The sequence below is a fragment of the Vigna angularis genome, chromosome 6 (genome assembly GCF_016808095.1).
Source record: "Vigna angularis cultivar LongXiaoDou No.4 chromosome 6, ASM1680809v1, whole genome shotgun sequence".
Classification (NCBI taxonomy): domain Eukaryota; kingdom Viridiplantae; phylum Streptophyta; class Magnoliopsida; order Fabales; family Fabaceae; genus Vigna; species Vigna angularis.
In genome coordinates this window covers 35,339,000-35,360,382 of record NC_068975.1, presented here as the reverse complement: position 1 = coordinate 35,360,382, position 21,383 = coordinate 35,339,000, and the positions used below count along the sequence as shown (strand labels likewise).

General features: G+C 31.8%; 3 protein-coding genes across 7 annotated transcripts; all 3 read left to right on the top strand.

Annotated features, from left to right (window-relative positions):
- Positions 1-1,068: 1,068 nt before the first annotated feature.
- Positions 1,069-8,100, top strand: LOC108342848 (allantoinase). Of its 2 annotated transcripts, none has more exons than XM_052878862.1 (16): positions 1,069-1,259; positions 1,495-1,588; positions 1,784-1,904; positions 2,826-2,899; positions 3,205-3,281; positions 3,569-3,605; positions 3,676-3,761; positions 3,897-3,956; positions 4,151-4,296; positions 4,806-4,932; positions 5,039-5,194; positions 5,286-5,396; positions 6,780-6,890; positions 7,272-7,370; positions 7,663-7,806; positions 7,902-8,100. In XM_052878862.1, exons 1-15 carry the CDS (start codon positions 1,125-1,127, stop codon positions 7,789-7,791), a joined length of 1,563 nt encoding a protein of 520 aa, XP_052734822.1. In that variant the 5' UTR covers positions 1,069-1,124; the 3' UTR covers positions 7,792-7,806; positions 7,902-8,100. The 2 variants fall into 2 exon arrangements, with proteins under 2 accessions (XP_052734822.1, XP_017436194.1); XM_017580705.2 differs by having other exon boundaries at positions 1,123-1,259; positions 7,898-8,100.
- Positions 8,101-8,864: 764 nt separating this feature from the next.
- Positions 8,865-11,366, top strand: LOC108342851 (stem-specific protein TSJT1). Its single transcript, XM_017580708.2, has 5 exons — positions 8,865-9,023; positions 9,094-9,342; positions 9,886-10,126; positions 10,248-10,368; positions 10,875-11,366. Exons 2-5 carry the CDS (start codon positions 9,143-9,145, stop codon positions 11,111-11,113), a joined length of 801 nt encoding a protein of 266 aa, XP_017436197.1. The 5' UTR covers positions 8,865-9,023; positions 9,094-9,142; the 3' UTR covers positions 11,114-11,366.
- Positions 11,367-14,158: 2,792 nt separating this feature from the next.
- Positions 14,159-19,981, top strand: LOC108343503 (putative nuclear RNA export factor SDE5). 4 transcript variants are annotated; one of them, XM_017581825.2, is made up of 11 exons: positions 14,159-14,241; positions 14,780-15,362; positions 16,780-16,805; positions 17,073-17,150; positions 17,730-17,803; positions 17,992-18,245; positions 18,659-18,741; positions 18,885-18,941; positions 19,291-19,358; positions 19,446-19,549; positions 19,622-19,981. In XM_017581825.2, exons 2-11 carry the CDS (start codon positions 14,795-14,797, stop codon positions 19,810-19,812), a joined length of 1,503 nt encoding a protein of 500 aa, XP_017437314.1. In that variant the 5' UTR covers positions 14,159-14,241; positions 14,780-14,794; the 3' UTR covers positions 19,813-19,981. The 4 variants fall into 4 exon arrangements, with proteins under 4 accessions (XP_017437314.1, XP_052734821.1, XP_052734820.1 ...); XM_052878860.1 differs by lacking the exon at positions 14,159-14,241 and adding an exon at positions 14,312-14,573 and having other exon boundaries at positions 19,639-19,779; XM_017581826.2 differs by lacking the exon at positions 14,159-14,241 and adding an exon at positions 14,315-14,573.
- The last annotated feature ends 1,402 nt before the right edge of the window (positions 19,982-21,383 follow it).

Sequence of the window (21,383 nt, the reverse complement as noted above, 5' to 3'; positions counted from 1 at the left end):
TTCTAATTTTTTTATTTTAAATTAAAAATAAAAATTATTAAAATATGTTTAAAGTATATCTTTCTTTATGAATAGAAATTTTTTTGTCAACTAATATATATATATATATATATATATATATATATATATATATATATTAATGGTCTTTTAGGCCTTTTTACTTGAATGAATTTGAGAGACTGATTCAGGAGATTTGAAAGAATTTAGTAAATTTTTGTTGTTGTTTATTTGAGTGAATTTGGAGGTAAGTGAGAGTGAGGTAAGTGAGAGTGAATATGGAAGTAAAGTTTGTAAGAATTAGTGTAGAATTTGATTGACGTAACAAATTAAAAAAATTTACTTCCAAATTCACTCTCGTTTACCTTCAAATTCAGTCAAATAAACAACACAAAATTTTACCTTCAAATCCTCTCAAATCCCCTCAATCACTCTTCCTCAAATCCATTCAAGTGAACAAAGCCTTACTGAATGCCATATTTCATTTCAAACTTAAAATGTTTTATTATTTTTCTTAACAACAATAAACATTAAACGAGTTGCTTAAATGATGTTCTATATTTTTCATTAATTTATTTTAGGCCTATTTAATGTTATTTAAAAAAAAATCTTTTTATAGCTATGTGTTTCAACAATTAAAATTAAAAAAAGTTTTTTAAAGTTAAGTAACATGTAACTTAACCGTTTAAAGTTGCTCTTGAAAGTATTAGCCATATTAAAAAAATAATTATTTTTAATGCATGGTTTACAAAACATTATTAATAAGAAAAATGTTTTTTTAACAATTTTTTTACAACTGTGGTGAGTTGTAATTGATTCGTTTTAAATATATGAATCAATAAAATAATGTGTTATAAAAGAGTTATTAAAAAAATTGTTAACAAAGGTGAAGACTTTAAAAGATTCCAGTTGAGGTAAACTATATATTGAAAGATAATCATGGGATGAATCACTTTAAAGAAACTAATGAGTTAATATTAGAATGGAATTTAGATGTGAAATTTGTGGCATGGAAACTTCAACATTTGTAAGACACGGGTCTTGTCTGAGGGTGGCAACATCTGTACTGTTTTTTGTGTGTTGCAGTAACTGTACCATAATGAAACTATAAAAGGAGAGAGAGCACAATGACAATGGTGAATCAGTGGGAAATGGAGCAGTTTGTGTGGAGAGTGTTGCCTTTGCTAACATTCCTCATTTCCTTCCTAGTATTCTTTTACTTGCACGATTCTTACAGGGCACAGTTACATCCTCTCGTTAAGGTTTCATCTAATCTATTATATTCACATGCTTTTTGATTCATCATTATGTCTGCATAACCAGCAAAAGTTTAGAATCAGTTTGAAATTTTAGTAGCTCAACTTTGGCTTAAAACTTGTGCACAAGGCTTTACTTACTCGTTTTTGGCCACTGAAGTTACTACTATGATTAGTTTGGAACTTTTGTTATGATATCCTCAACTGCTATGATGAATATTGTTGACCTTTTTTGCCACAGTTGACACAGAATAAGTGCAGCCTTCTTCACCATCGCCATTTCTGGATAACTAGCAAACGCATTGTGACCCCACAAGGGATCATTTCTGGTTCAGGTTTTACTTTTTCAAGCCTTGATCATTGTATTCTTATTTCACTCTTTAGATTTTATCCCATGTAGCTGTAAAGTAAGGTTTATGATTGTTTCTGATGGAAAATGTACGTTGTGAAATAAAAGAAAAAGCGAGGTTGTTTATGGATTTGAATTTTACATGTGTTGATTGATTCTTTTGTTTATGGGCCATTAACAGTGGAGATAAAAGAAGGGAAAATAATATCTGTCACTGAGGGATATGGTAAGCAGGGGAACTCTAAGCATGAAGAAGTAATTGATTATGGAGATGCTGTTGTCATGCCTGGCTTGATTGATGTGTAAGATGTCTGCTGCTGTTCTTTGGATGCATGTTTCACATACATCAATGTTAAAACAGTGCAATAATAATTTGAGTAATGCAAGAATCTATAAATAGAGAATAGAGAAAGAACGAATGTGACGTGATGAAGAAAATATAGTAAATTGTAACTAAGATGGTTTGATCATGTGAGAAGAAGACCAATAGAAGCAGTGGTATAAAGAGTTTAAAACCAGCGGAAGATAACCTAATAATTATAGGTAAAGGAAGAGTGAGAAAACTACCAGTTAGAGAGATTAAAAAGAACTCAGGTCTAAGTGGCCTATTTGAAGACTAGGCTTTCACATGATAAATCGGAATTGTTTGCTCCATATATCTGTCCTTACTTATGTAACATGGAATCTTAAAAGTGGTCATTTTCTTCATTGAGTTTTATCTCACTAAACACAGAAGCAGTCATTATAAGTAAAATAATTCCTTTTGGACTATTAGATTGTTGCATACGAGTCATTATAAAAGTAGCAGGCTGGAAAAGATTGCATTACTAGAGGAACTAAAAAGAGGATTTACTTCCTCCCATAATAAGTTCCTTCTATCTTTATTATTATCATTGTTCTTGTTGTATTCTTATTATCATTAGTATTCAATGGTATAATTTATACTTCATCAGCCCCCTACGAAGGAAACTGGGAAAATAAAAAGCCAAAATAAAAATAAATAAAAAGAGAGGAAGAAAACAGTTTCATACCCTTTTTGTTTCTTTTCACTTTTAGAAGAAAAACATAGTATATCATGAGTAAAAATTCTAGGCTAGAAGAGTTTATTACAATACCTTCATAATCAGTGGAACTACATTTTTTTATTTTTTTTTATTTTTATCTTTGACAAGATTTCTGTCTGTTGTACTCACTCTAATTATTTACATGACATACTTTGGCAGACATGTACATCTTGATGAACCAGGAAGAACTACATGGGAAGGATTTGATACTGGTACCAGAGCTGCTGCTGCTGGTATGCAGATGCTATTCCTCTATTGATCTACACATTTACTTCACTAGTAGTATACCTAAGAAATTGGCAGGACTTCAGGGGAAATCTTAATATTTTTTCCCATGCTTCTAAAGGGCATCTAGATTCCAATCTTGGAACAAAGAAAACAACAACTTGCTATGACTTATCAATCCTCACCTGATGTTACTTGGTTGATAACTTCATACTTGTTCTGTTTGTCAACTTTTGTTGATATGCATAACTTATTCAGTTTGGTTCATGTACATTACATAGATATGTTCCAACATCGTTTCAACTTTCAACAGGTGGTGTAACCACAATCGTTGACATGCCTCTAAACAATCACCCAACAACTGTGTCTAAGGAAACACTGAAACTTAAGGTATCAGTTGCATGTGCATTTAAATTTATACAAGTAATAAGTTTATCTATATAGTAAGTAAATAACTAATAAATACTATCCATCCTCTTACACTGAATGTTTTTATTCAAAGTGATAGAAGTAGGAGTTCAACTGATATATATCATTTAAAATTTTCATGACAATCAAATATTGATCCCGTATGTGTAACTGTTTATGGAGGTGTTGAATTTGCATGGTTACTTATAGATGACTGTTGAATAAAATAAGCTTTTCTTCTACTAACCCAAGTTTCCACCTGTTTCCAGCTTGAAGCTGCAGAGAACAGAATCTATGTTGATGTTGGTATGAGCAGCAAAATCTTTCATAGCATACAATTATTGAGTTTCTGAGATTTTCTTCTAATCTTATACAGGATTTTGGGGTGGCCTAATCCCTGAAAATGCACTTAATAAAAGTGTTCTTGAAGGTCTCTTAAGTGCCGGTGTTCTAGGTTTGAAGGTAATAATTTCAAAGCTTGTGCATTACTATGCAAAGTTGCTTATAGGTCTTCATGATTCAAAACCATTATATATCTGTATGACAATATTTGTTAACTTTTGATCTGACTCTTTTTTTTCCCTTTTGTGTTTATAGTCTTTTATGTGTCCTTCAGGAATTAGTGACTTCCCTATGACTACTATTCACCATATCAAGGTACATTCCTTATATACTATGTAAAGTTATAGCGATAATTTTGTTTTAATCAGTTCATTACAATTCTTTATATTTGCACACCTAGTTCCTCTCGCATTACATTTTCACTCAAAAGATCTGTTAGAGTAACGTTTTGCAAAAGGCTGTAGCTTTCTTTTTGCCCTTGTTCAACTGTTTTACAATGTACTTTTCAGGAGGGATTATCTGTGCTGGCAAAGTACAGAAGGCCTTTATATGTGCACTCTGAGATTCAACAACATTCTAAAAAACATTTGGAGCTTGATGATAAAGGTGGTCCGCGAACTTATTTGACCTATCTCCACTCTAGACCACCTTCATGGTAAGATATCTCAAGACTTAATTTTCTCATTAAACTAAATGGTCACTATGTTAGAAATCCAAATGTGAATCAAAGTCCCAAATTAGATAGAAATGAGAAAGTCGAGCACTATATAGAGATGAAAGATCCATTAGCTCATTGACTTAAGGTTTTGGGTAGAAAGTGGTGTCAATCCCGGGCTCAAATGTCATTGGTGTTTGTGTCTCCTCGGTGAACCTCCTCCTCGATAGACCCGACAGTAGTATCAGAGCATATGGTTTGTCTTGGTGACCGGCTTAGACAAGTATAATGGTCCTTAAGTTTTTGGGTAGAGTAATGTCAATCCCTTATATGGTTGGACTCATATCTTAATTATATTTGTGTCTTCCTAGTGAACCTCTTCCTAAACCCTAAACCTCTTCCTCGATAGACCCAACACACTAGACCATAAATATCATGTTCCTTAATTGACATAATGCTCTTGAAATTTAAAAAAAGAAAATTATGAAGTGTCTTGTTTACTTTTCCAGGGAGGAAGCAGCTATTAAAGAGCTTGTAGGTGTTACGAAAGACACAAGAACTGGTGGTCCTTTAGAAGGAGCACATGTTCACGTTGCTCACTTGTCTGATTCAAGTGCTTCCTTGGATCTGATTAAGGTATTGTGTGCTATTTTCATCGTTTAGTATGTCTAGCATTTTGCAATGGACTCTTGGTAATGGTTAAGATTAAATGTTGAACTTGCCAATTGGTATGAGAGTACAGGAAGCAAAAAGTCGTGGTGACAGCATAAGTGTTGAGACTTGTCCCCATTACTTAACTTTCTCGTCTGAAGAGATACCAAATGGAGATACTCGTTTTAAGTGTTCCCCTCCCATTCGTGATGCATACAACAGAGAAAAATTATGGAAGGCTGTGTTGGTACACTTCCTGTCCTCTAATACAAAGCATTATCATGCTTTAATCATCCATGATCCCATCAGTTATTTACTTGTTTTGTTCTTCATTTCAGGAGGGACACATTGACCTATTAAGTTCTGATCATTCACCAACAGTGCCTCAAATGAAGCTTCTTGAGGAAGGTGACTTTTTGAAGGCTTGGGGGGGCATATCATCTTTGCAGGTTAGTGAATTTTCTTGCAGTGAAGTTAGACCGTTTTTCTTATAATGAATATGCAAGGTAATAGTTTAATAAATGATGGTCATATATAGCTATAATAATACAAATATTTGGAGAGTATATCCACTACTTCACATATTTTGTAGCCTGAGTAGTGTAGTTTTTGTTGGAGATTCTTATCGAATTTACAATATATATATATAGACGGAAGTAAATGTTATCTTATAAACAAATTTAATAAGAATAATTATAGATAGTGGGAAGTTTCACAGGACATGGTAAATTTATGTTGTAGTGATATATTTGAGATCTCATCTTAAAGCCAATTGTCATTGTCTCTAAGAAAAGTTGTTGAAGATAAAACATTTTTGGCTTCCACTCAATGACTATAAGTGGGTGTTTAGAAGAAGGTAAAGGGAAATTTATTTGAGGTTAGGAAAATAGTTCGTGTTTTTCATTAGTTGCATTCGCCCATTGTAAGAAGAGCTTATTGATTTTTAAATCTAGTAAGTTTAATAAGGTCGGGTAACTTATCAGAATAGGCACTTTTTTAGTTGATCATGTAATTTTCATGATAAATTCTTTTACAAAATTCTTAATAAAAGCTTCTTACCACACAAGAGCTAAATTGTTTAAGTGGACTTAGAGAGATGTATGGAATATGTCAAATGTCTAATAAACAACAAAGTAAACTTTAAGTCTATTTAACCTCACAAAATTAACTTATAAGATCAGTTTTACATTCATTTATATATATTAAATTATTTTATCTAACATAGACTTCTAACATTGTTTTCTCAATTTAAGTTGGTTTAATTTTTAAATGATTTGAGACTCGTAACATTGTTTTCTCAATTAATGTACGTAATATGTTAAATTATTTTTTATATATATCACCTAATTGCTTTTAAATTGGAATTTATAATAGTTATTTTTAATTGATTTCTGTAATAATTAGTTTTTGGTCACTGTCACTGGTGGTGTTATTTGGAGGTAATTTTTTTATGTTATGGTATTTACAATCTAAAATAAATTTAAATTAAATAAATTTAAATTGTATCATTTAAATAAAATATTTGAAAAACTAAACAATATCAAATGGAAGTAATAGAAATCTAATTCATATTAATTTCCTAAAAATTGTAAAATTTCTTATTCAAGTACAATATAAGGTTTATTTAAAGAATACAAAATAAAGTAAATATATAAGTAGATGAAAATACACAGCACTCGAATATAACTAGAGGGTGTCACTGACGACGGATTTTTAAAGAATATTATAATCAGAAAACCATGCGCTAGTTTCCATGCTTCAGACTTACATAGCAATTTTGAATGCTATAATTGGTGTAAAGACTAACTGAGGTTCTATGGGGAGACTTGTAGTTCGATCTTCCAGTGACGTGGACTTATGGGAAGAAACATGGACTAAGCCTGGAACACTTGTCGTTACTGTGGAGCAAGAAACCTGCAACGTTTGCAGGGATAGAATCAAAGGTGACATAATTTTACTTTCCTTCTTTGCCTCTCACTTTCAATATACTCTAAATAACTTATTGCAATCTAATTTTTTCATTACTTGGGACAATATTCTTTTGAACCAAGTAACTGAAACATATAAATAAAAGAAATAAGAGTTTGGTATGGACCAGCCAACAAGCTCTTTGTTTCTACATTGTTGTCTAAGATAACAACGTAAGAGGTGTTTGTTTGATGTGTTACTACAATATTATCATTTGCTGAAAGAGCTCACTTCAAATTAAAACAAAGCTGTAATTTTGTTGTCTAATTTTCCTTTTGAAAAGCCACTTAAAAATTTACTTGTGAGATTGTGAAATATTCAGTTCAAATCTGACTAAATTTTCATTTATGTTTTAGGGGTCAATTGCTGTCGGAAACCATGCTGATATTGTAGTTTGGAAACCAGAGGTGGAGTTTGAGCTGAATGAACATTATCCTGTTTTCCTTAAACATCCTGTACGTCTAGATTTTTCTTTGTTCTTAATTATAATTTAAACTTCAAACTGTTATGTCGAGGCTTCTTGCTATTTATTAATGTTTGAAAATTTTCATTTTGGAAAAGTAGATGCAAGAGGAACCAAATTGTTTTTTTTGTGCTTTTAATTACTTTTCTCTTGGGAGAAACCATTAACAGAAAAAATTAACTCTTTCATGAAGATATAGTATTGCCCACTTTATCAATACATGCTACTATTCTGGCTGTTCTTCTGAATCCCATGTGTAAAACAATGATCTTTCTGGTATTTAGAGCCTCTCTGCTTATATGGGAAGAAGGTTATCCGGAAAAGTTTTGGAGACTTTTGTGAGAGGAAACCTTGTCTTTAAGAAAGGAAAGCATGCTCCTGCAGCCTGTGGTGTTCCTATTCTAGCTAAATGAATTACTTAAATATTGGTGATCCCCATAACTTTTCCAAACCCATCTCAATTTCATTTAGTTCTCTCAGAATTCCTGATACTTATTATAATCCTTATTCATGTTGTAGGAAGGCTTCTTTCAGATAATAGTTTCTTTGGGGCCTAAATAAGAGATGGAAGTAGCTCATGGCATTGACCATTTACCCAGCAGCATTCTCCTTCTCGTGTACCTAGCATATATACCATATATTATTGCAGTTTGGATGTTTGGACAATGAAATTAATGTAGTACTTGAATTTATATATAGACTATAATTTCAAAAACTCTAAAGTTTCTGTCTTTACATATCAATACATGAAATGATGGAATTATCATTTTGGGTTGGATTATCAAGCCAACACATGATCAAGAAACATACAAACATGTTTAGATACATTTATTTCTCTATCTTCTCAAAAACTAAGGTCATCTCCAGAGGACTCTGATTTAATGGGATGCAGAAAACTTTTGGACCTATGTTTTTGTGTAACCATTTCTTGATAATCTAAATGACCGAAAAAAAATCTTGATATAACTTTATCGTTTAATCTTTGACCATCAGTATCAATAAACGCCTTGATTTATTAGCTGTAGTTTCCTGATGCTTCGAGAATTGAATTTTATATGTTGGTGAATTGCCAGAACTTTGAAGGACCGTCAATGGTGCCAAATCAAGTTTATCCAAGCATAGATTTTACTGAATTTGACTGCTTTCAAAACCTATCAAAGTCTATCTTCTACAGTTTTATTGTATTTGTCTCAAATCTATTTCACTCAACATCTTATCATGGGATACAACTAAATTGACGGGGAGAAGAAACACCTAGAAAACTCCTTGAGTCACGTAATTATTCTTTTCTAAATAGTCATAAAGTTGCTAATGGATAAGCATGGTTGGATTGGTGTGGTAGATACATTGACAAAAATATTGATTTTGGAACAGTCCAAAGAGGCCTATGGATACACGTAATTGGAATCGACCATGCTCGCGGATAAGAACAATAGAGATTTATAGTTATTATTGGAGAGAAAATATATCTGACATCTATATGATTGTAAGCATTTAGTATTGCAAAAAAGAAGACAGAGCAACGACCTTTGGTACCACCTCTGCATGTAACTTTTATGTTGGTTAATAGTATTACACGTATCACCAAGGAATCCGACACCATCCTGTGAGGTTGCCACATGCATGATCTCCAACGCCACTGTTTGTAAGTTTGTGAATTTTTTAATGGTTCCACTCTATCACAAAACAGTTGAACCTGAGTCCTATTAAATCAGTTTGAGAGGGGAGCACAAGCTGAAGAACCACTGAACTAACGAAACAAAAATGTTGGCGGCGTTTGCAAAAGCCATTGGAAAACCACCGGAGGAACTGAGGCTTCCGGCAATGGGGTTCAACAATTCAAAGACCCCACAAGAAATTGTAGAGAAATTTCGATCTGTGTGGCCGGAGTCTGCAGTTTACAACCTTCCACACGGGAATTTTATGGCTCTGTCCCATGAAGACGAAAGTCCAATACACCCCAGGTAGAGATATAAAGTTTATTTGATTTATTTATCTATTTTCATTTCTCAACCATATGCATGCACTGGCCAAGAAATGGCTTTCTGTAAGAAAGATGTATCTGATATATAAGTTTAAAGTTGTTCTTAGCTTTGAATTCTCACCATGAGTGATATTCACTTAAAGCTAGCTACTATGCTTACTTCAGTGAAGCATCTACATGACTTCAAAGTTAAATTTTTTTTCCTGCCCTTTGAATTAGGATTCTATTGGATGTCTAGTTTTGTTCTAATCCATTGAAAATCATCTCCTTGCAACTATTTCTCATCGTTTAGTTGGTTAAATATGTGTTGGGTTCAGGTTAAAGTGATTTTAGTCTCACTTTGAAGAATTGGTTCTAGTCCAAAATCAACTGAGTTTAAGTAACTTTGGGTATGAGTAGTATTTGCATAGGATACAAATTATATTCTGTCCATGAATCAATTCACTTTGAAATTAATTTGAACCAAAACCAATTTTATAAATATTCAACCAAACACACTAATTTGTAGGTGTTAATGAATCAGGTCTGTTGTTGTTTTGGATGATATCTTCTGCATTTTTGTGGGAGCTCTAGAAAACATTGCTGATCTTAGGCATCATTATGGCCTTCCAAGACAAGCAACAGAAGCCATGATTGTGATTGAAGCATATAAGGTTCTAAGAGATCGAGCCCCCTACCCTCCTGACCAAGTTGTTAGACATCTTGATGGAAAATTTGCATTCATCATCTTTGATTCCAGGACTTGTACTCTTTTTATAGCCAGGGTGAGGTCTGATCACAAGGTTTACCTTTTGTTTGTTCTTACTCTACAATGTCCAGGAAATTAAGCCTCTTCTACATGGATAGTTTGCTAGTGTTGTTTCTGACATGGTTGTTGCATCTTAGGATCGTGATGGAAGTGTGGAATTTCAATGGGGAATGGCAAGAGATGGATCCTTAATCTGTTCCGATGACCGTACAATCATCAAAGAGGGATGTGGACAAGCTTGTGGAAATTTTCCTCCTGGTTAGTTTAGCTTTTCCAAGTTTCCATTCTCAAAATGCTTTCAGCTTTCTACTTTCTCAATTCAGATAAACAAAAAATGCACTCTTTGGAGACTCAAATATAAACAAATCTAAGCTCAGATAAAATAAATATTAACTAGTTTTGACCAATTTAATGAACAATCTCTAAAATACTCCTCCTATATTAGCAGTTTTGCTTTCAGTTGATGAGAGTATTATCACTTGAAGCAAATTTCATAGAATCAAACTTTTCATGAATTAGCATGTGGGGGTTTATTAAGGAATGAAGTTATTTTCTTAAATGTGATTAAGAAAATTAAATAAGGTTAACTGACATTCACAATTAGTATGAATTGGATATCTTGTTTTCTTTATTCGGGCTCTGATAGAGTATACACTCAACACCAAAGCTGAAGCCTTAATGAATTGCTCTTTTCAGCATCATTGTTGCTCCCAAGTAGGCAGATTACAGTGTGATTTTCATTTACTTGTTGAATTTGAATGCAGGGTGCATTTTCATCAACGGAAGTGGGTTGACAAGCTTTGATCATCCACTGCACAAAGTTCGAGGTGTTGTGCATGAAGATGACAGTGGAAATATCTTAAGTGTATATTTTCAGGTGGATTTGTACACAAAGATTCCCAGCATTCCTCGCACTGGAAGTGCAGCTAACTGGGCCGATGCTGCTGCCGATGCTGCTGCCGATGCTGCTGCCGATGCTGCTGCTGAAGTCAAGGGAGAATAATCTGATCACTCTACTAAAAAAAGTATAATCTAATTCAAACTTAGTATAACAATAACTAAAAAAGAGCTTTAGCCATTTCATCCCCAAGTAATAAGATTTACAGTGTAGACACTGCAAAATCTTCTACTGTAGTTCCTAGCTAATATGTGTTGCTTCTATGTTAAAGACTACTCTTCAGTTTTGTTGTAACTTCGTAATTTAGTCACTTTTTTTTCTTTCCATAAATCTGATAAGGAAACTATTTATCAAGAAATTTGCAACAACATATTATTAATACTTTGCTGTTTCATATGATTAAGGTTGCAACTTGTACAGCATATACTTTATTTGACTATTATGCAGAGAACATTAACATGTTCGGACAATTATCTCAACAAAAGAAACTGTTAGTCTTTGTTTTGGTATCCGTGGCTACAAGGTTGAGGTTCAAAGTTGATGAGTGTAACACCACAGAATCCACCTGGGGTGTGACAACAGAGAGGTTTACAAAGTAAAGGACCCTTTCTTCCATGTAGTAGATTGTCAGTGCCTCGTCCATGCATAGCTGCATCAGGGTTTGTACCTGAAGGTGGAGGGAAGCCTCTGGTCTTATAGGAAAATGCCACAATTACAAAAAGCAAAAATGCCAAATATTTTGTCAATATTGATGTGGCCATTTTTAAGTGCCTCATGCTTGTAATTGCCAAGTGTTTAAATAGCAAAGGGTTGCAGTCAATTGCAGAATTCGAGGACTGCAAAGTGTGGTATGAAGTTCAAGATTATCGGTTACAGAAAACCGGATATTGTGCATTGAACTACCTGTCACGGTACTTGTGTGACCAAAATGACAAAATGACAAACGTACATGTTTGATATATATGTTTTCTACTGCTAAAGAATTTGTGTTAATATATCATTTATTTATCTATACATCTGTGGTATTCATATTTAAAATTTTAAAAAGTGTATCAATATTTTTTTAAATATCAGGTATTAAAAATATTAAAAATAAGAGTAATGATAAAATAACACATTTTTATATTTATTTAACACATAATACAAAATTATAAAATTAAAAATCATAAAAAATAAACTTTTTTATTTTAAAAATAAAAAAAAAATTAATATCAAATATAAAATATTTATGTGTTAAAGTATATTTTTCTAAAGATAAAACTCAATAAATTTTTCTTCTCCAACTTGTCCCACACAATATTTATTTCTCTTGTTTACTTCTCATAAGTTCTTTTTTCTCTTTTTCAATCCTCTACATGTCTATTTTTTTCTATCTTACTGTATAATGTAATATTTGTTGTATTGGTTACTTGATTTCAATTTATTATAAATACATGAGAAGTGGCTTTTAAATTTATGATCATCTGAATTTGGTTTGTTTAATTAGATTTACAGAAAGACTGTAAGCAAGTAGTTTCTAATCAAGTATATAACACAGCCAAAACAATGAATATATACATTAAATAATTGCATATTCACTTTTATTGTAATTTATTAATAGGATACTTCATACTTTAAAATTTTAGCACGTTACAATAAAATATTTGGTTTACATCAAAATATCTCTATGAATGAGATTATAATTATTTATTTAGTTTTTTTATATTACATTACATATTATTAATGTGTTACATTAGTTTTTTTAAAATACGAAGAAATTATGGATGATGTGTTTCATATAAAATTTAAGAAGATTTGTCTTATTGATAGGAATTAATACACGCTTTGTCATTGTTATAATTTATTATCAAAACTTATATTCTTATGCATTACAATTTGTTCTTAATAAATATAAATTAAGTATTATTGTATTATAATGTTTATATTATATAAAATTTATTATCTTTAATTATTATGCTATATTATATACTGTCTATTATTGATTTTTTATATAGTTAAAAAATTAAATAATTGATCATTTATACATATATAAAATATTAATAATTAATTCTTTATATGTATAAAAAAAATGTTCATTTAAAATTACATTTGATGACCTTAGTTTTTCTTCTCACCTCATCTAACCGATGATACTCTCTATATGTCTATTCAACGCATAAAGACTGAACCTGATTATTTATATATATAATTATTATTTAATTACCTGTCCAGTAAATAGGTGTAAGTGAATACATTCTAAATAACAAATTAATTTAAAAATAAATACTTTTTATGTTTACTGCAATTCTTTAAAAATAATAATGAGCTAAAAGTAAGGATAAAATTAATGGTAATATATATTATTCAAATAAGGGTATGTTGCGTCAAAACATCACTTTCTCCCATTTTGAAAAACTTCTCAAGGAAGTAGTTAGAAAGAACTTGTCAGAGAAGTTTTCAATATTCTAAAAAAAGAATTCTTTTCTAGCTAATTTTGCGTAATAGGAATATATAATGGAAACAATTTTAAAAGTATTTTAACAATAATGCATATCTACATATTAAATGTGTATTTCTTTTTTTCTATAATATTTATACTGGAACTGGACAAACTAAATATATATAAATGTAAGGATTAAAATATGGAAGTAAATGGATAATAAATTACATATTTATTTAATTTATATAAACATAGGTTTATGATAGTCGCTAACAAGTTTAAGAAATAATTCTTAAAAAATAAAAACGCAACAACTAGTGATTTTGTTGATTTAAGTTAGGTTCAAAGAAAAAATTATCAACTCTAATCAAGTAATGCTTAATAATATTAACTTAACAAAAAAAATAATTACATGACTATTCTTAAAATATTTCGAAACACATCAGATAATGTTCAACACAACCATTATTCTTATGAACATGGATGTTCTGCAATGAAAAAAAAAATTGTGTAATGAATAAGAAATGTCAAATGTTAAATAATTGAAAAAGTTACATAAATAACAAATATCTGCAAATGAGAAATATAAAATAAATTTTGAAATAAACTGAATAGATAAATAATTTAATCTATTTTTATTTAATGAAGTTAAGTTGATATAATGCATAGTTTATTTTTAAATTATCAGGCAAGAGTTATATATTATTATTATTATAAATACTGAAGTGGACATTGCAGAGAACATTGTATCAGGGTTCTCTTAAATTTACTTATTTTTCTCTCTTCTCTCAGATCCCGCCCAATACGGTCTCAGGTTTGCTTTCTTGTCGTTTCGTTTCCTTTTTTGATTTACTCGATTCTCGGTCACTCACTCACCCTTTGATTCGTTACTCTGATTCTCACAATTTACATGACAAAACCTCATACCAACTACGTTTTCTCTTTTCCCTCATATCTTATCTATTGTCTCCTGCTTTCATTTCTAATTTTTGTTTTTCTTATTTTACAACTCTTTTCGATGAATGGATAAATGTATAAATGAATTCCATGATTGTCATTGTGAAACCATTTTTATTTGATGAGAAGAAATCAAAGAGCTTTTCTTTACTGGTTTGAGTGCTCCAAATACTTATTCCTCAAAGCGAAGTATTTTTTTTTTTTTCTTTTCAGTTCTTGTTTATTCATTTTTAGGGACACCTTTCACTTCTTTCTCAATGTAAAAACAAGTTTTTGTTTTTTCTTATCTAGGGATGTGAATGGGTGATCATTTATTGGATTCTCCTGTTACATTCAATTTTTGAAATAATTGATCAAATTTATGTTTATTGCATTTCTTTGAATTTCTGTGACAGGTTTATTGTATTGGGATGGAAGTCTCTGGGCAGAATGTTGTGAAGTGTGATGAAGAGAAAGCATTGAAGTGCTTGCTTGATGCATTTGGTTCTGCGTTTTCTCTTGAAGAGATAGCTTCTGCGTATTGCAAGGCGAGCCGGAATGCTGATTTGGCTGGGGAAATTTTGTTTGAAATGCAGGGAAGCTCCACAGGATCATCTTCAACCCTTGATTCATCCAATGCAGATGTCAGGACTGAAGGATCTTCTGAATCATCAGATGGGTATTCCATTGAGAATTCATTCCAAGAAAGGAAAACTTCAAGGCCCAAAGTTCGTCCAGTTTCGGCTGGTACTGTTTCAAGCATTATTGGCAAGAATTATGTTAGACCTGCTCCATCAGCAAACGGGTCTTCTCGGACGACGAAACCAACTAAGTTGGATGCAAAGTCGCTGCCAATGACCGGAATCTGGCGTGAAAAAAATAAGCCAGATGTTTCGAGTTCGAAGCATGATCAGCTTCACCAGGACATGGAAGATTTCTTATTTAAAATGCTTGGAGATGGCTTTCAGCTTGACAGAAATATGATTCGGCAAGTTCTTGGTATGAAATCTTGGCATATTTTTGCTGTTTTGAAATCAAATTGAAGCCTGTTTTTTCTCTTATCCTATGAGTTTTCCTTAATGCATTTTGTATTTACAACCTCCGGTTTTCTGAAATTTATATGGCATTTTCTGTCTTCTGCGCTACTGATAATCTCGTCTCATTGTAGAAAACTCAATTTTATAGCTTCTTAACCACTCTTTTATTCAACTTATCCATTATCCCATACCATATTTGTTTGAATCTCTGTTCTAAATCCCAGATAGTGGCGTTTAGCAGCTTTATAACATTTTCTATATACATATTATTTCTAAAAACATGTTTAAATAGAATTACACAGATTCTATGACATTCATAGTTAACAATAAAAAGTCATGGGTAGCATAAGAAAAACACACACACAAGTACCAACAAATGTCAATTATAATTTACCTTGACAGAAATCATTAGTCACCTTTTAAATCCAAGTTTTCCTGTTAAAGCTGTAGATTTCATATTTTGCAATTGCAATCCCAAAAGTGTCCTAACCTCTGTATTCAGACGGGTTTTTTAATTCAGCACAGTACTGCTATCCCTTCCCCTGAAGCAGCCTATGGTCGCTATGGCACAACAATGGTGGTATATATAGCACACGATTTAAAATGTTGGTTTGAATCACTGTCGTGTTTATGTACTGATAAAGAATTTCTTTTTTGTTTAAATTTTTATAATGATTAGCTAACCTTTTCTCATAAAATTTCCTCATATATTACCCAACTGAATGTACTTGCTTTGAAAGACAAAAGTTATTTTAATAGCACATTTTTTTACACACGTGTGCTAGCACACACCGTAATTGATTGAAATTTTATAAAAAAACTAAAAAACCAGGAGAGTCGGCATATGAGAAGTGGAGTCTACCAATATATGTGATTTCTAATAAATTCTCTGGTTGTGAACTGTGCTGCTAGAATTTGTCTTCATTATATTATCATGTAGTTGTGTGAACATGATTATGATGAGCTTACATATGTATGTTGTTTTAATAGTTTAATGTTGTCCAGTATTGACTATGTGGCATGCCTAGAAAATAAAATAGACTGTAGGTTTATCTGATGCAAGGTTTTGATGCTTTCTACCTGGACTTGGCTTAACCAATATAATGCTGAAATTTCTATCTTGGGTGCATATGTTCTTATGTAAATAAATCTGGTGCTAGTTTGTTTTTATCAATTCTTACCATTAGCTATCAAGCATATTGACTTAAATATTTACTAAATGCTTCAATCTATGAAGTACCGACTATTGATGTGTATACCTGATTTATTAATTGTTAGTTTTATGACCAAGTCAAGCAAAACATGGGCTGATACATTGTTGTTACCATTGTTTCTTTAGTTTGTATTAAAAGCTGATTAATTTTATTGCAAATATGCAGATACTTGCGGGTACGATATTCAGAAGGTACCTAAAAATCTTCTCATGTTGCCATTATTGATATTTCTTTACTTTGTTTTACCCACTTTTCTGGGGTTTATATCAGAATCTACGTTTTCCTTTTCCATCCATAAACTTGACAAGGATATCATTCACTTTTTTTTCTGGTTTAAAAAGTTTAATAAAATGGAGATTATTAATAATCAGGATTTTTCTGTTCAGACTACCCAAATCTTGTGTTTTCTTGCATCACTTGGTACCTATGCCTAATAAATATTTATTGCAATCATCCAGAGCTTGGTGAAGCTACTAGATCAATCGAATATGGCTTCAGGCAAAAGGAAAGCTGTTGTTGGTGACTCAGCTGGTGGAGTAAGTATACATGCCAGGATTATTTATTTATGTTGAAGCTCAGTCTGGATTACGTATTCTATTTTCATTATGTTTGGTTGTAGATGTTATATTTTGCAATTTTAAATTTTGAAATTACTTTGCAATGGGCTCAAGATTTTGGATAAAATCCACCTCAGGACAGATTTTAGGGAAAGGAGCGGGTTACATTTTGTTGTGAAAGTTGTTTTCCACCTGCCAGCCTTACTGTTGAATAATGTCTGTAGTTTTACATGAATTGTTTCTGTAACCAAAATTCGTAGGAAAAGAGTGTAGAATGTTTTGTAAAACCAAATAGATTTGTGCTCATTTTTTTCTGACAATTCTTTTCACTGAGTTGGCTGTCTCTATTTTAGGTTGTTTCATTCTTGCACTTGATTATTACAAAAGAATAGAAGTACCTTTTGGCTTCCTGTTATGCTTTGTTGGTGACGGTTCTGTGTTCTCTTAACTTTTGACTTTCCCCTTCTGTTCAGAAAAGTATATCTTGATGTATACATTAAAATTTTGATGGTCATATAGATTCTTAGCTTGCTATTGAAGCTAACTGCACTTTTACAGTTTACAGATATCAAACCAAAATCTGAAGTGCCTTCTTCTGAAAGAAAGTCTCAGGATTTAAATTATCCCAGAGGGTATCTTTTTTTCTTTTTTCGTCTGTTAATATCTACTACATTTCATTAACTTATTTGCCTTTAAAAAATCATAAGATAAGGGAGTTTCTGTTGCATCTTTTGTTTCAATTTAAGGCATGCTCTAACAGCATAATGAAATCACTTTCGTGATATTTTGGGTCTTAATTTCTATTTTCTTTGGGATACAGTGGTAAGAGCATAGGTTCGACTAAAGGAACAGAATTACATCAACAACAAAAACAAAAACATGACCTTCAGAAAGAAGTATTGTCTTCTTTGTTTAATTATCAAGGGCATTCTGAAGTAGAGGAGGCTCCTAAAAGAATTGTGAAAGATTTGAATATGAAATCTAAATTCGGGCGTGTGGTTTTTGAACCTCCCAAAGACTTCCTGGAAGAACTCGATGTCGACATGGACTTCTCCCCACCAGAAAATATAGCCGGTACTTCATGTTATTATGGAGAAAATGGATTCCTATTTTATTGTTTTTGTTATAAGTTCTCTTATTTAGCTACATGACTTTTGTAAAAGCAGATTAGTGTCTATATTTTATTCATCACAAGATATATCCTGTACAAGAGAAAAGATATTTTTCATTTTCAGAAAATGTTTTTTATGATGTTGTTGCTATAACTTGCATGTGCTTCCTAAGCCAGAGGATTATTGCCTTGTAACATGCCAAGTATTGGAATGTTGGAAGAATTTGTGAATCAGTCCTAGAATAAAACTTCGTTGACCATTTATCTCTTATTTCTTGTTAAATTATATATATATATATATATATATATATTATTTTATCTTGTTTTGAAGCTGTGTTCTACTTTATATGAAGTTTGAGTGCTGTGTATATGACAGATCCAGAGGACGAGGAAGAGTATAAGAATGTGCGTAAAGCTGTGAAGGAATACCGAGTGGCAATGAGTGAATATTATAAAGCAGTATGTTGCATTTTCTGTTTGGATTATATTGTTCCACATTTTATGCTTGCGTTAGATAGTTACTTGGTAGATTAACCTGGTGCGGGGTTTTGGTGATGGACACTGTAAAAGACTGATGGGTCATGGGTCATTTGTTACGTCAGGCAGTTGAGGCATTTGCAAAGGGGGATCAAATCAAAGCAGAAAAAATGTTAGAACAGGTAATGTTTTTGATTGTGCCCAGCAATAAGTTGCTTTATAAGTATGTAGAGTTCTTTGATGACTTCTAAATATTCGTTTCATTTATATGTAGTGCTGCGTCTTGCATTCAGCTGTTTTTTTAAAACTAACACTGATAATAAAGGAGGCTCTCTTTAGAGCTTGTGTGATTAGTTGGCATTATTTCATAACTACATATTTTAAATGAGAAAAGTTACTATATTTTGTTTATGTTTAAATATCGGGCTTCCAACTGTCTTGTTTGTCTAATATAATGGAAACCAGTTATAAGTTATTATCCTAGTTTCTCCAAAATTTGGTCATTCATTGATGCATGCTAGGTGATGGCAGGGACAGTTTTTTCTTAGCAAGGCTCACGAAGCTAATGAAGAATCTAACAAAATTATTCTTGAAACCAGGTTAATCTCCTCTGTTCTTAAGGTAGTCAATATTGAAAATTTGTATGTTATGTAGTAGTACAATATTTATTTTATATCGGTTGGCAGCAATAATGAAGCAGAAGAAATGGTGCTTGACTTACGTGACCATGGTTCAAACGAGGCTTTAAGACTACTCAAGTGTCACCTTTCTTCTTTATCTGGCATTCCATGTAAGCTACGATGTCACCTTTCTTCTTTAAATTTTCCTCCCTTTTCTCTATGGTAATTTCAATATTTTTCAGCATTCGAGTACCTTAAGGTTATGGTTGATGCAAATGATAAAGATAATCCTAAAGGGTCTCGCAGAAGACTACGGGTATTAAAACTATTAGAACAGGAATCTATACCATGGGTGGAAGGAGACACTGCAGAAACAATACTGATCCGCTTGGCTAACATAGAGCGTAAGAGTTTGAGTTTTGTAAAAACATAGGATCACTTGTGACTCGCCGCCATCACAGAGTGCAGTTAGTTAATTCATTGGTGATGAAACTTGGCATTAGGGTCGTGATTTGTGTTGGTTTGTTGCCATAGTTTTCATCAGATTTTTGTAACATTTCATCAATTTTTCTTCCCTTAATGCATGCTACTACTTTTCCAGACATTGTTTGCATTGCATGACAGTTCTCTATATTATATTCCCATTTTTATATATGAAAATCACATATCTTCTAATCTTAAAATAAATATTCAATTCTATTATTTTATTAATAAAGCAACACTTTATTTTATTTATTTCTATACTTTTACATAGTGAAATTGTATTGAAATAATATGTAAATATAATAAGTTAACAAAGTGAATAATATATTTTATAATAATTAATTTATTCCTATATTAAAACAATGTTTTTCGACCGTATATCTTTATGAGAACTTCTAAATGAGTGATCGAGTGATAGTATACTTTTTTTGCGTTGCTAATATAAAATAATTATTTTATTTTACCATTAAAATATATTTCCTTTCCATAATCATTAAAATTGAACAAAATTAATAATAGCTGTTTTTATTTGTTCTTTTATATATATATTATAAACAGAGGGAGACACAAAAGTTCACCCATCTCATACATTCTATTATCATTTTCATATTCTTGAGTTTTGAAGAACAAGAACAATGGAAGTAAAATTGTCAATCAATTTTTAACAAAAAGCCGAAAAGGTAGTAAGTGATGAATAATGTTAGAATGAAATATTAAATATATTTAAACTTCGTAAATGTAGAAATTTACTTATAAAAATAATGTTCGCAGCTTGCAATTTTTATTTTTAACCTCATAGTGTTTCATTTAGCAAATATAGTATTTCTGGAATTCAGGAAGAGTTAAACAAAACCAAATCACTACAATTTTCATAATTACTACTACTACCTTGTTTTAAATATTCTAAAGCATCTCGTTCATAGTTTCTAGATCACGGGTTTCCATAGTTTCCAGATCAGGGGTTTCTTCAATAGCAACCACCACATGATCAAACCTGGGTGTTAGGGTTCTTAAAATTTTATCAACAATATATTCGTCAGAAATCTCATCCTTACATGCCCTCATTTTATTTACCAACTCCTGCACCTTGTCAAAATACTCGGCTAGGGTTTCCCCTTCATCCATGGTCAGAACTTCAAATTGCCTCCTAAATGTCTCCATCATCATATGTCTTCACTAGAATGTCCTACACTTCTTTAGCAGTAGCATCCTTGGAGATCTTGTTAAAGATCTTTGGGCTGACACATTGATACAATAAAAATCTGGCTTTGTTGTCCAGTTTCACTTGCATCTTGTAGTTTCTTTTCTCCTCTTCAGTGGCATTTGCACCCAACTTAGGCAACTCATCTTCTATTACTTCTGAAACATCCTGGAAGCCAAAAAATGGCTTGCATCTTGATGCGCTAGTCATCAAATAGCTTCCCATCAAACACTGGTAAAGGCCCTTTATCCTTTCAACACCTGCCATCTCCTTCTTGCTTGGACCTTGAAGTTTCTTTGATTTCCTTTTACACCTTTAAG

Coding starts and splice junctions, on each gene's coding strand:
- LOC108342848 (XM_052878862.1), top strand. CDS start 1,125: ATGACAATGGTGAATCAGTGGGAAATGGAGCAGTTTGTGTGGAGAGTG. Junction 3,957..4,150: donor CTACTATTCACCATATCAAG/GTACATTCCTTA, acceptor TGTACTTTTCAG/GAGGGATTATCTGTGCTGGC. Junction 7,371..7,662: donor CTGTTTTCCTTAAACATCCT/GTACGTCTAGAT, acceptor TCTGGTATTTAG/AGCCTCTCTGCTTATATGGG.
- LOC108342851 (XM_017580708.2), top strand. CDS start 9,143: ATGTTGGCGGCGTTTGCAAAAGCCATTGGAAAACCACCGGAGGAACTG. Junction 10,127..10,247: donor GTACTCTTTTTATAGCCAGG/GTGAGGTCTGAT, acceptor GTTGCATCTTAG/GATCGTGATGGAAGTGTGGA. Junction 10,369..10,874: donor TTGTGGAAATTTTCCTCCTG/GTTAGTTTAGCT, acceptor ATTTGAATGCAG/GGTGCATTTTCATCAACGGA.
- LOC108343503 (XM_017581825.2), top strand. CDS start 14,795: ATGGAAGTCTCTGGGCAGAATGTTGTGAAGTGTGATGAAGAGAAAGCA. Junction 18,246..18,658: donor CCCACCAGAAAATATAGCCG/GTACTTCATGTT, acceptor TGTATATGACAG/ATCCAGAGGACGAGGAAGAG. Junction 18,942..19,290: donor CAGAAAAAATGTTAGAACAG/GTAATGTTTTTG, acceptor AGGTGATGGCAG/GGACAGTTTTTTCTTAGCAA.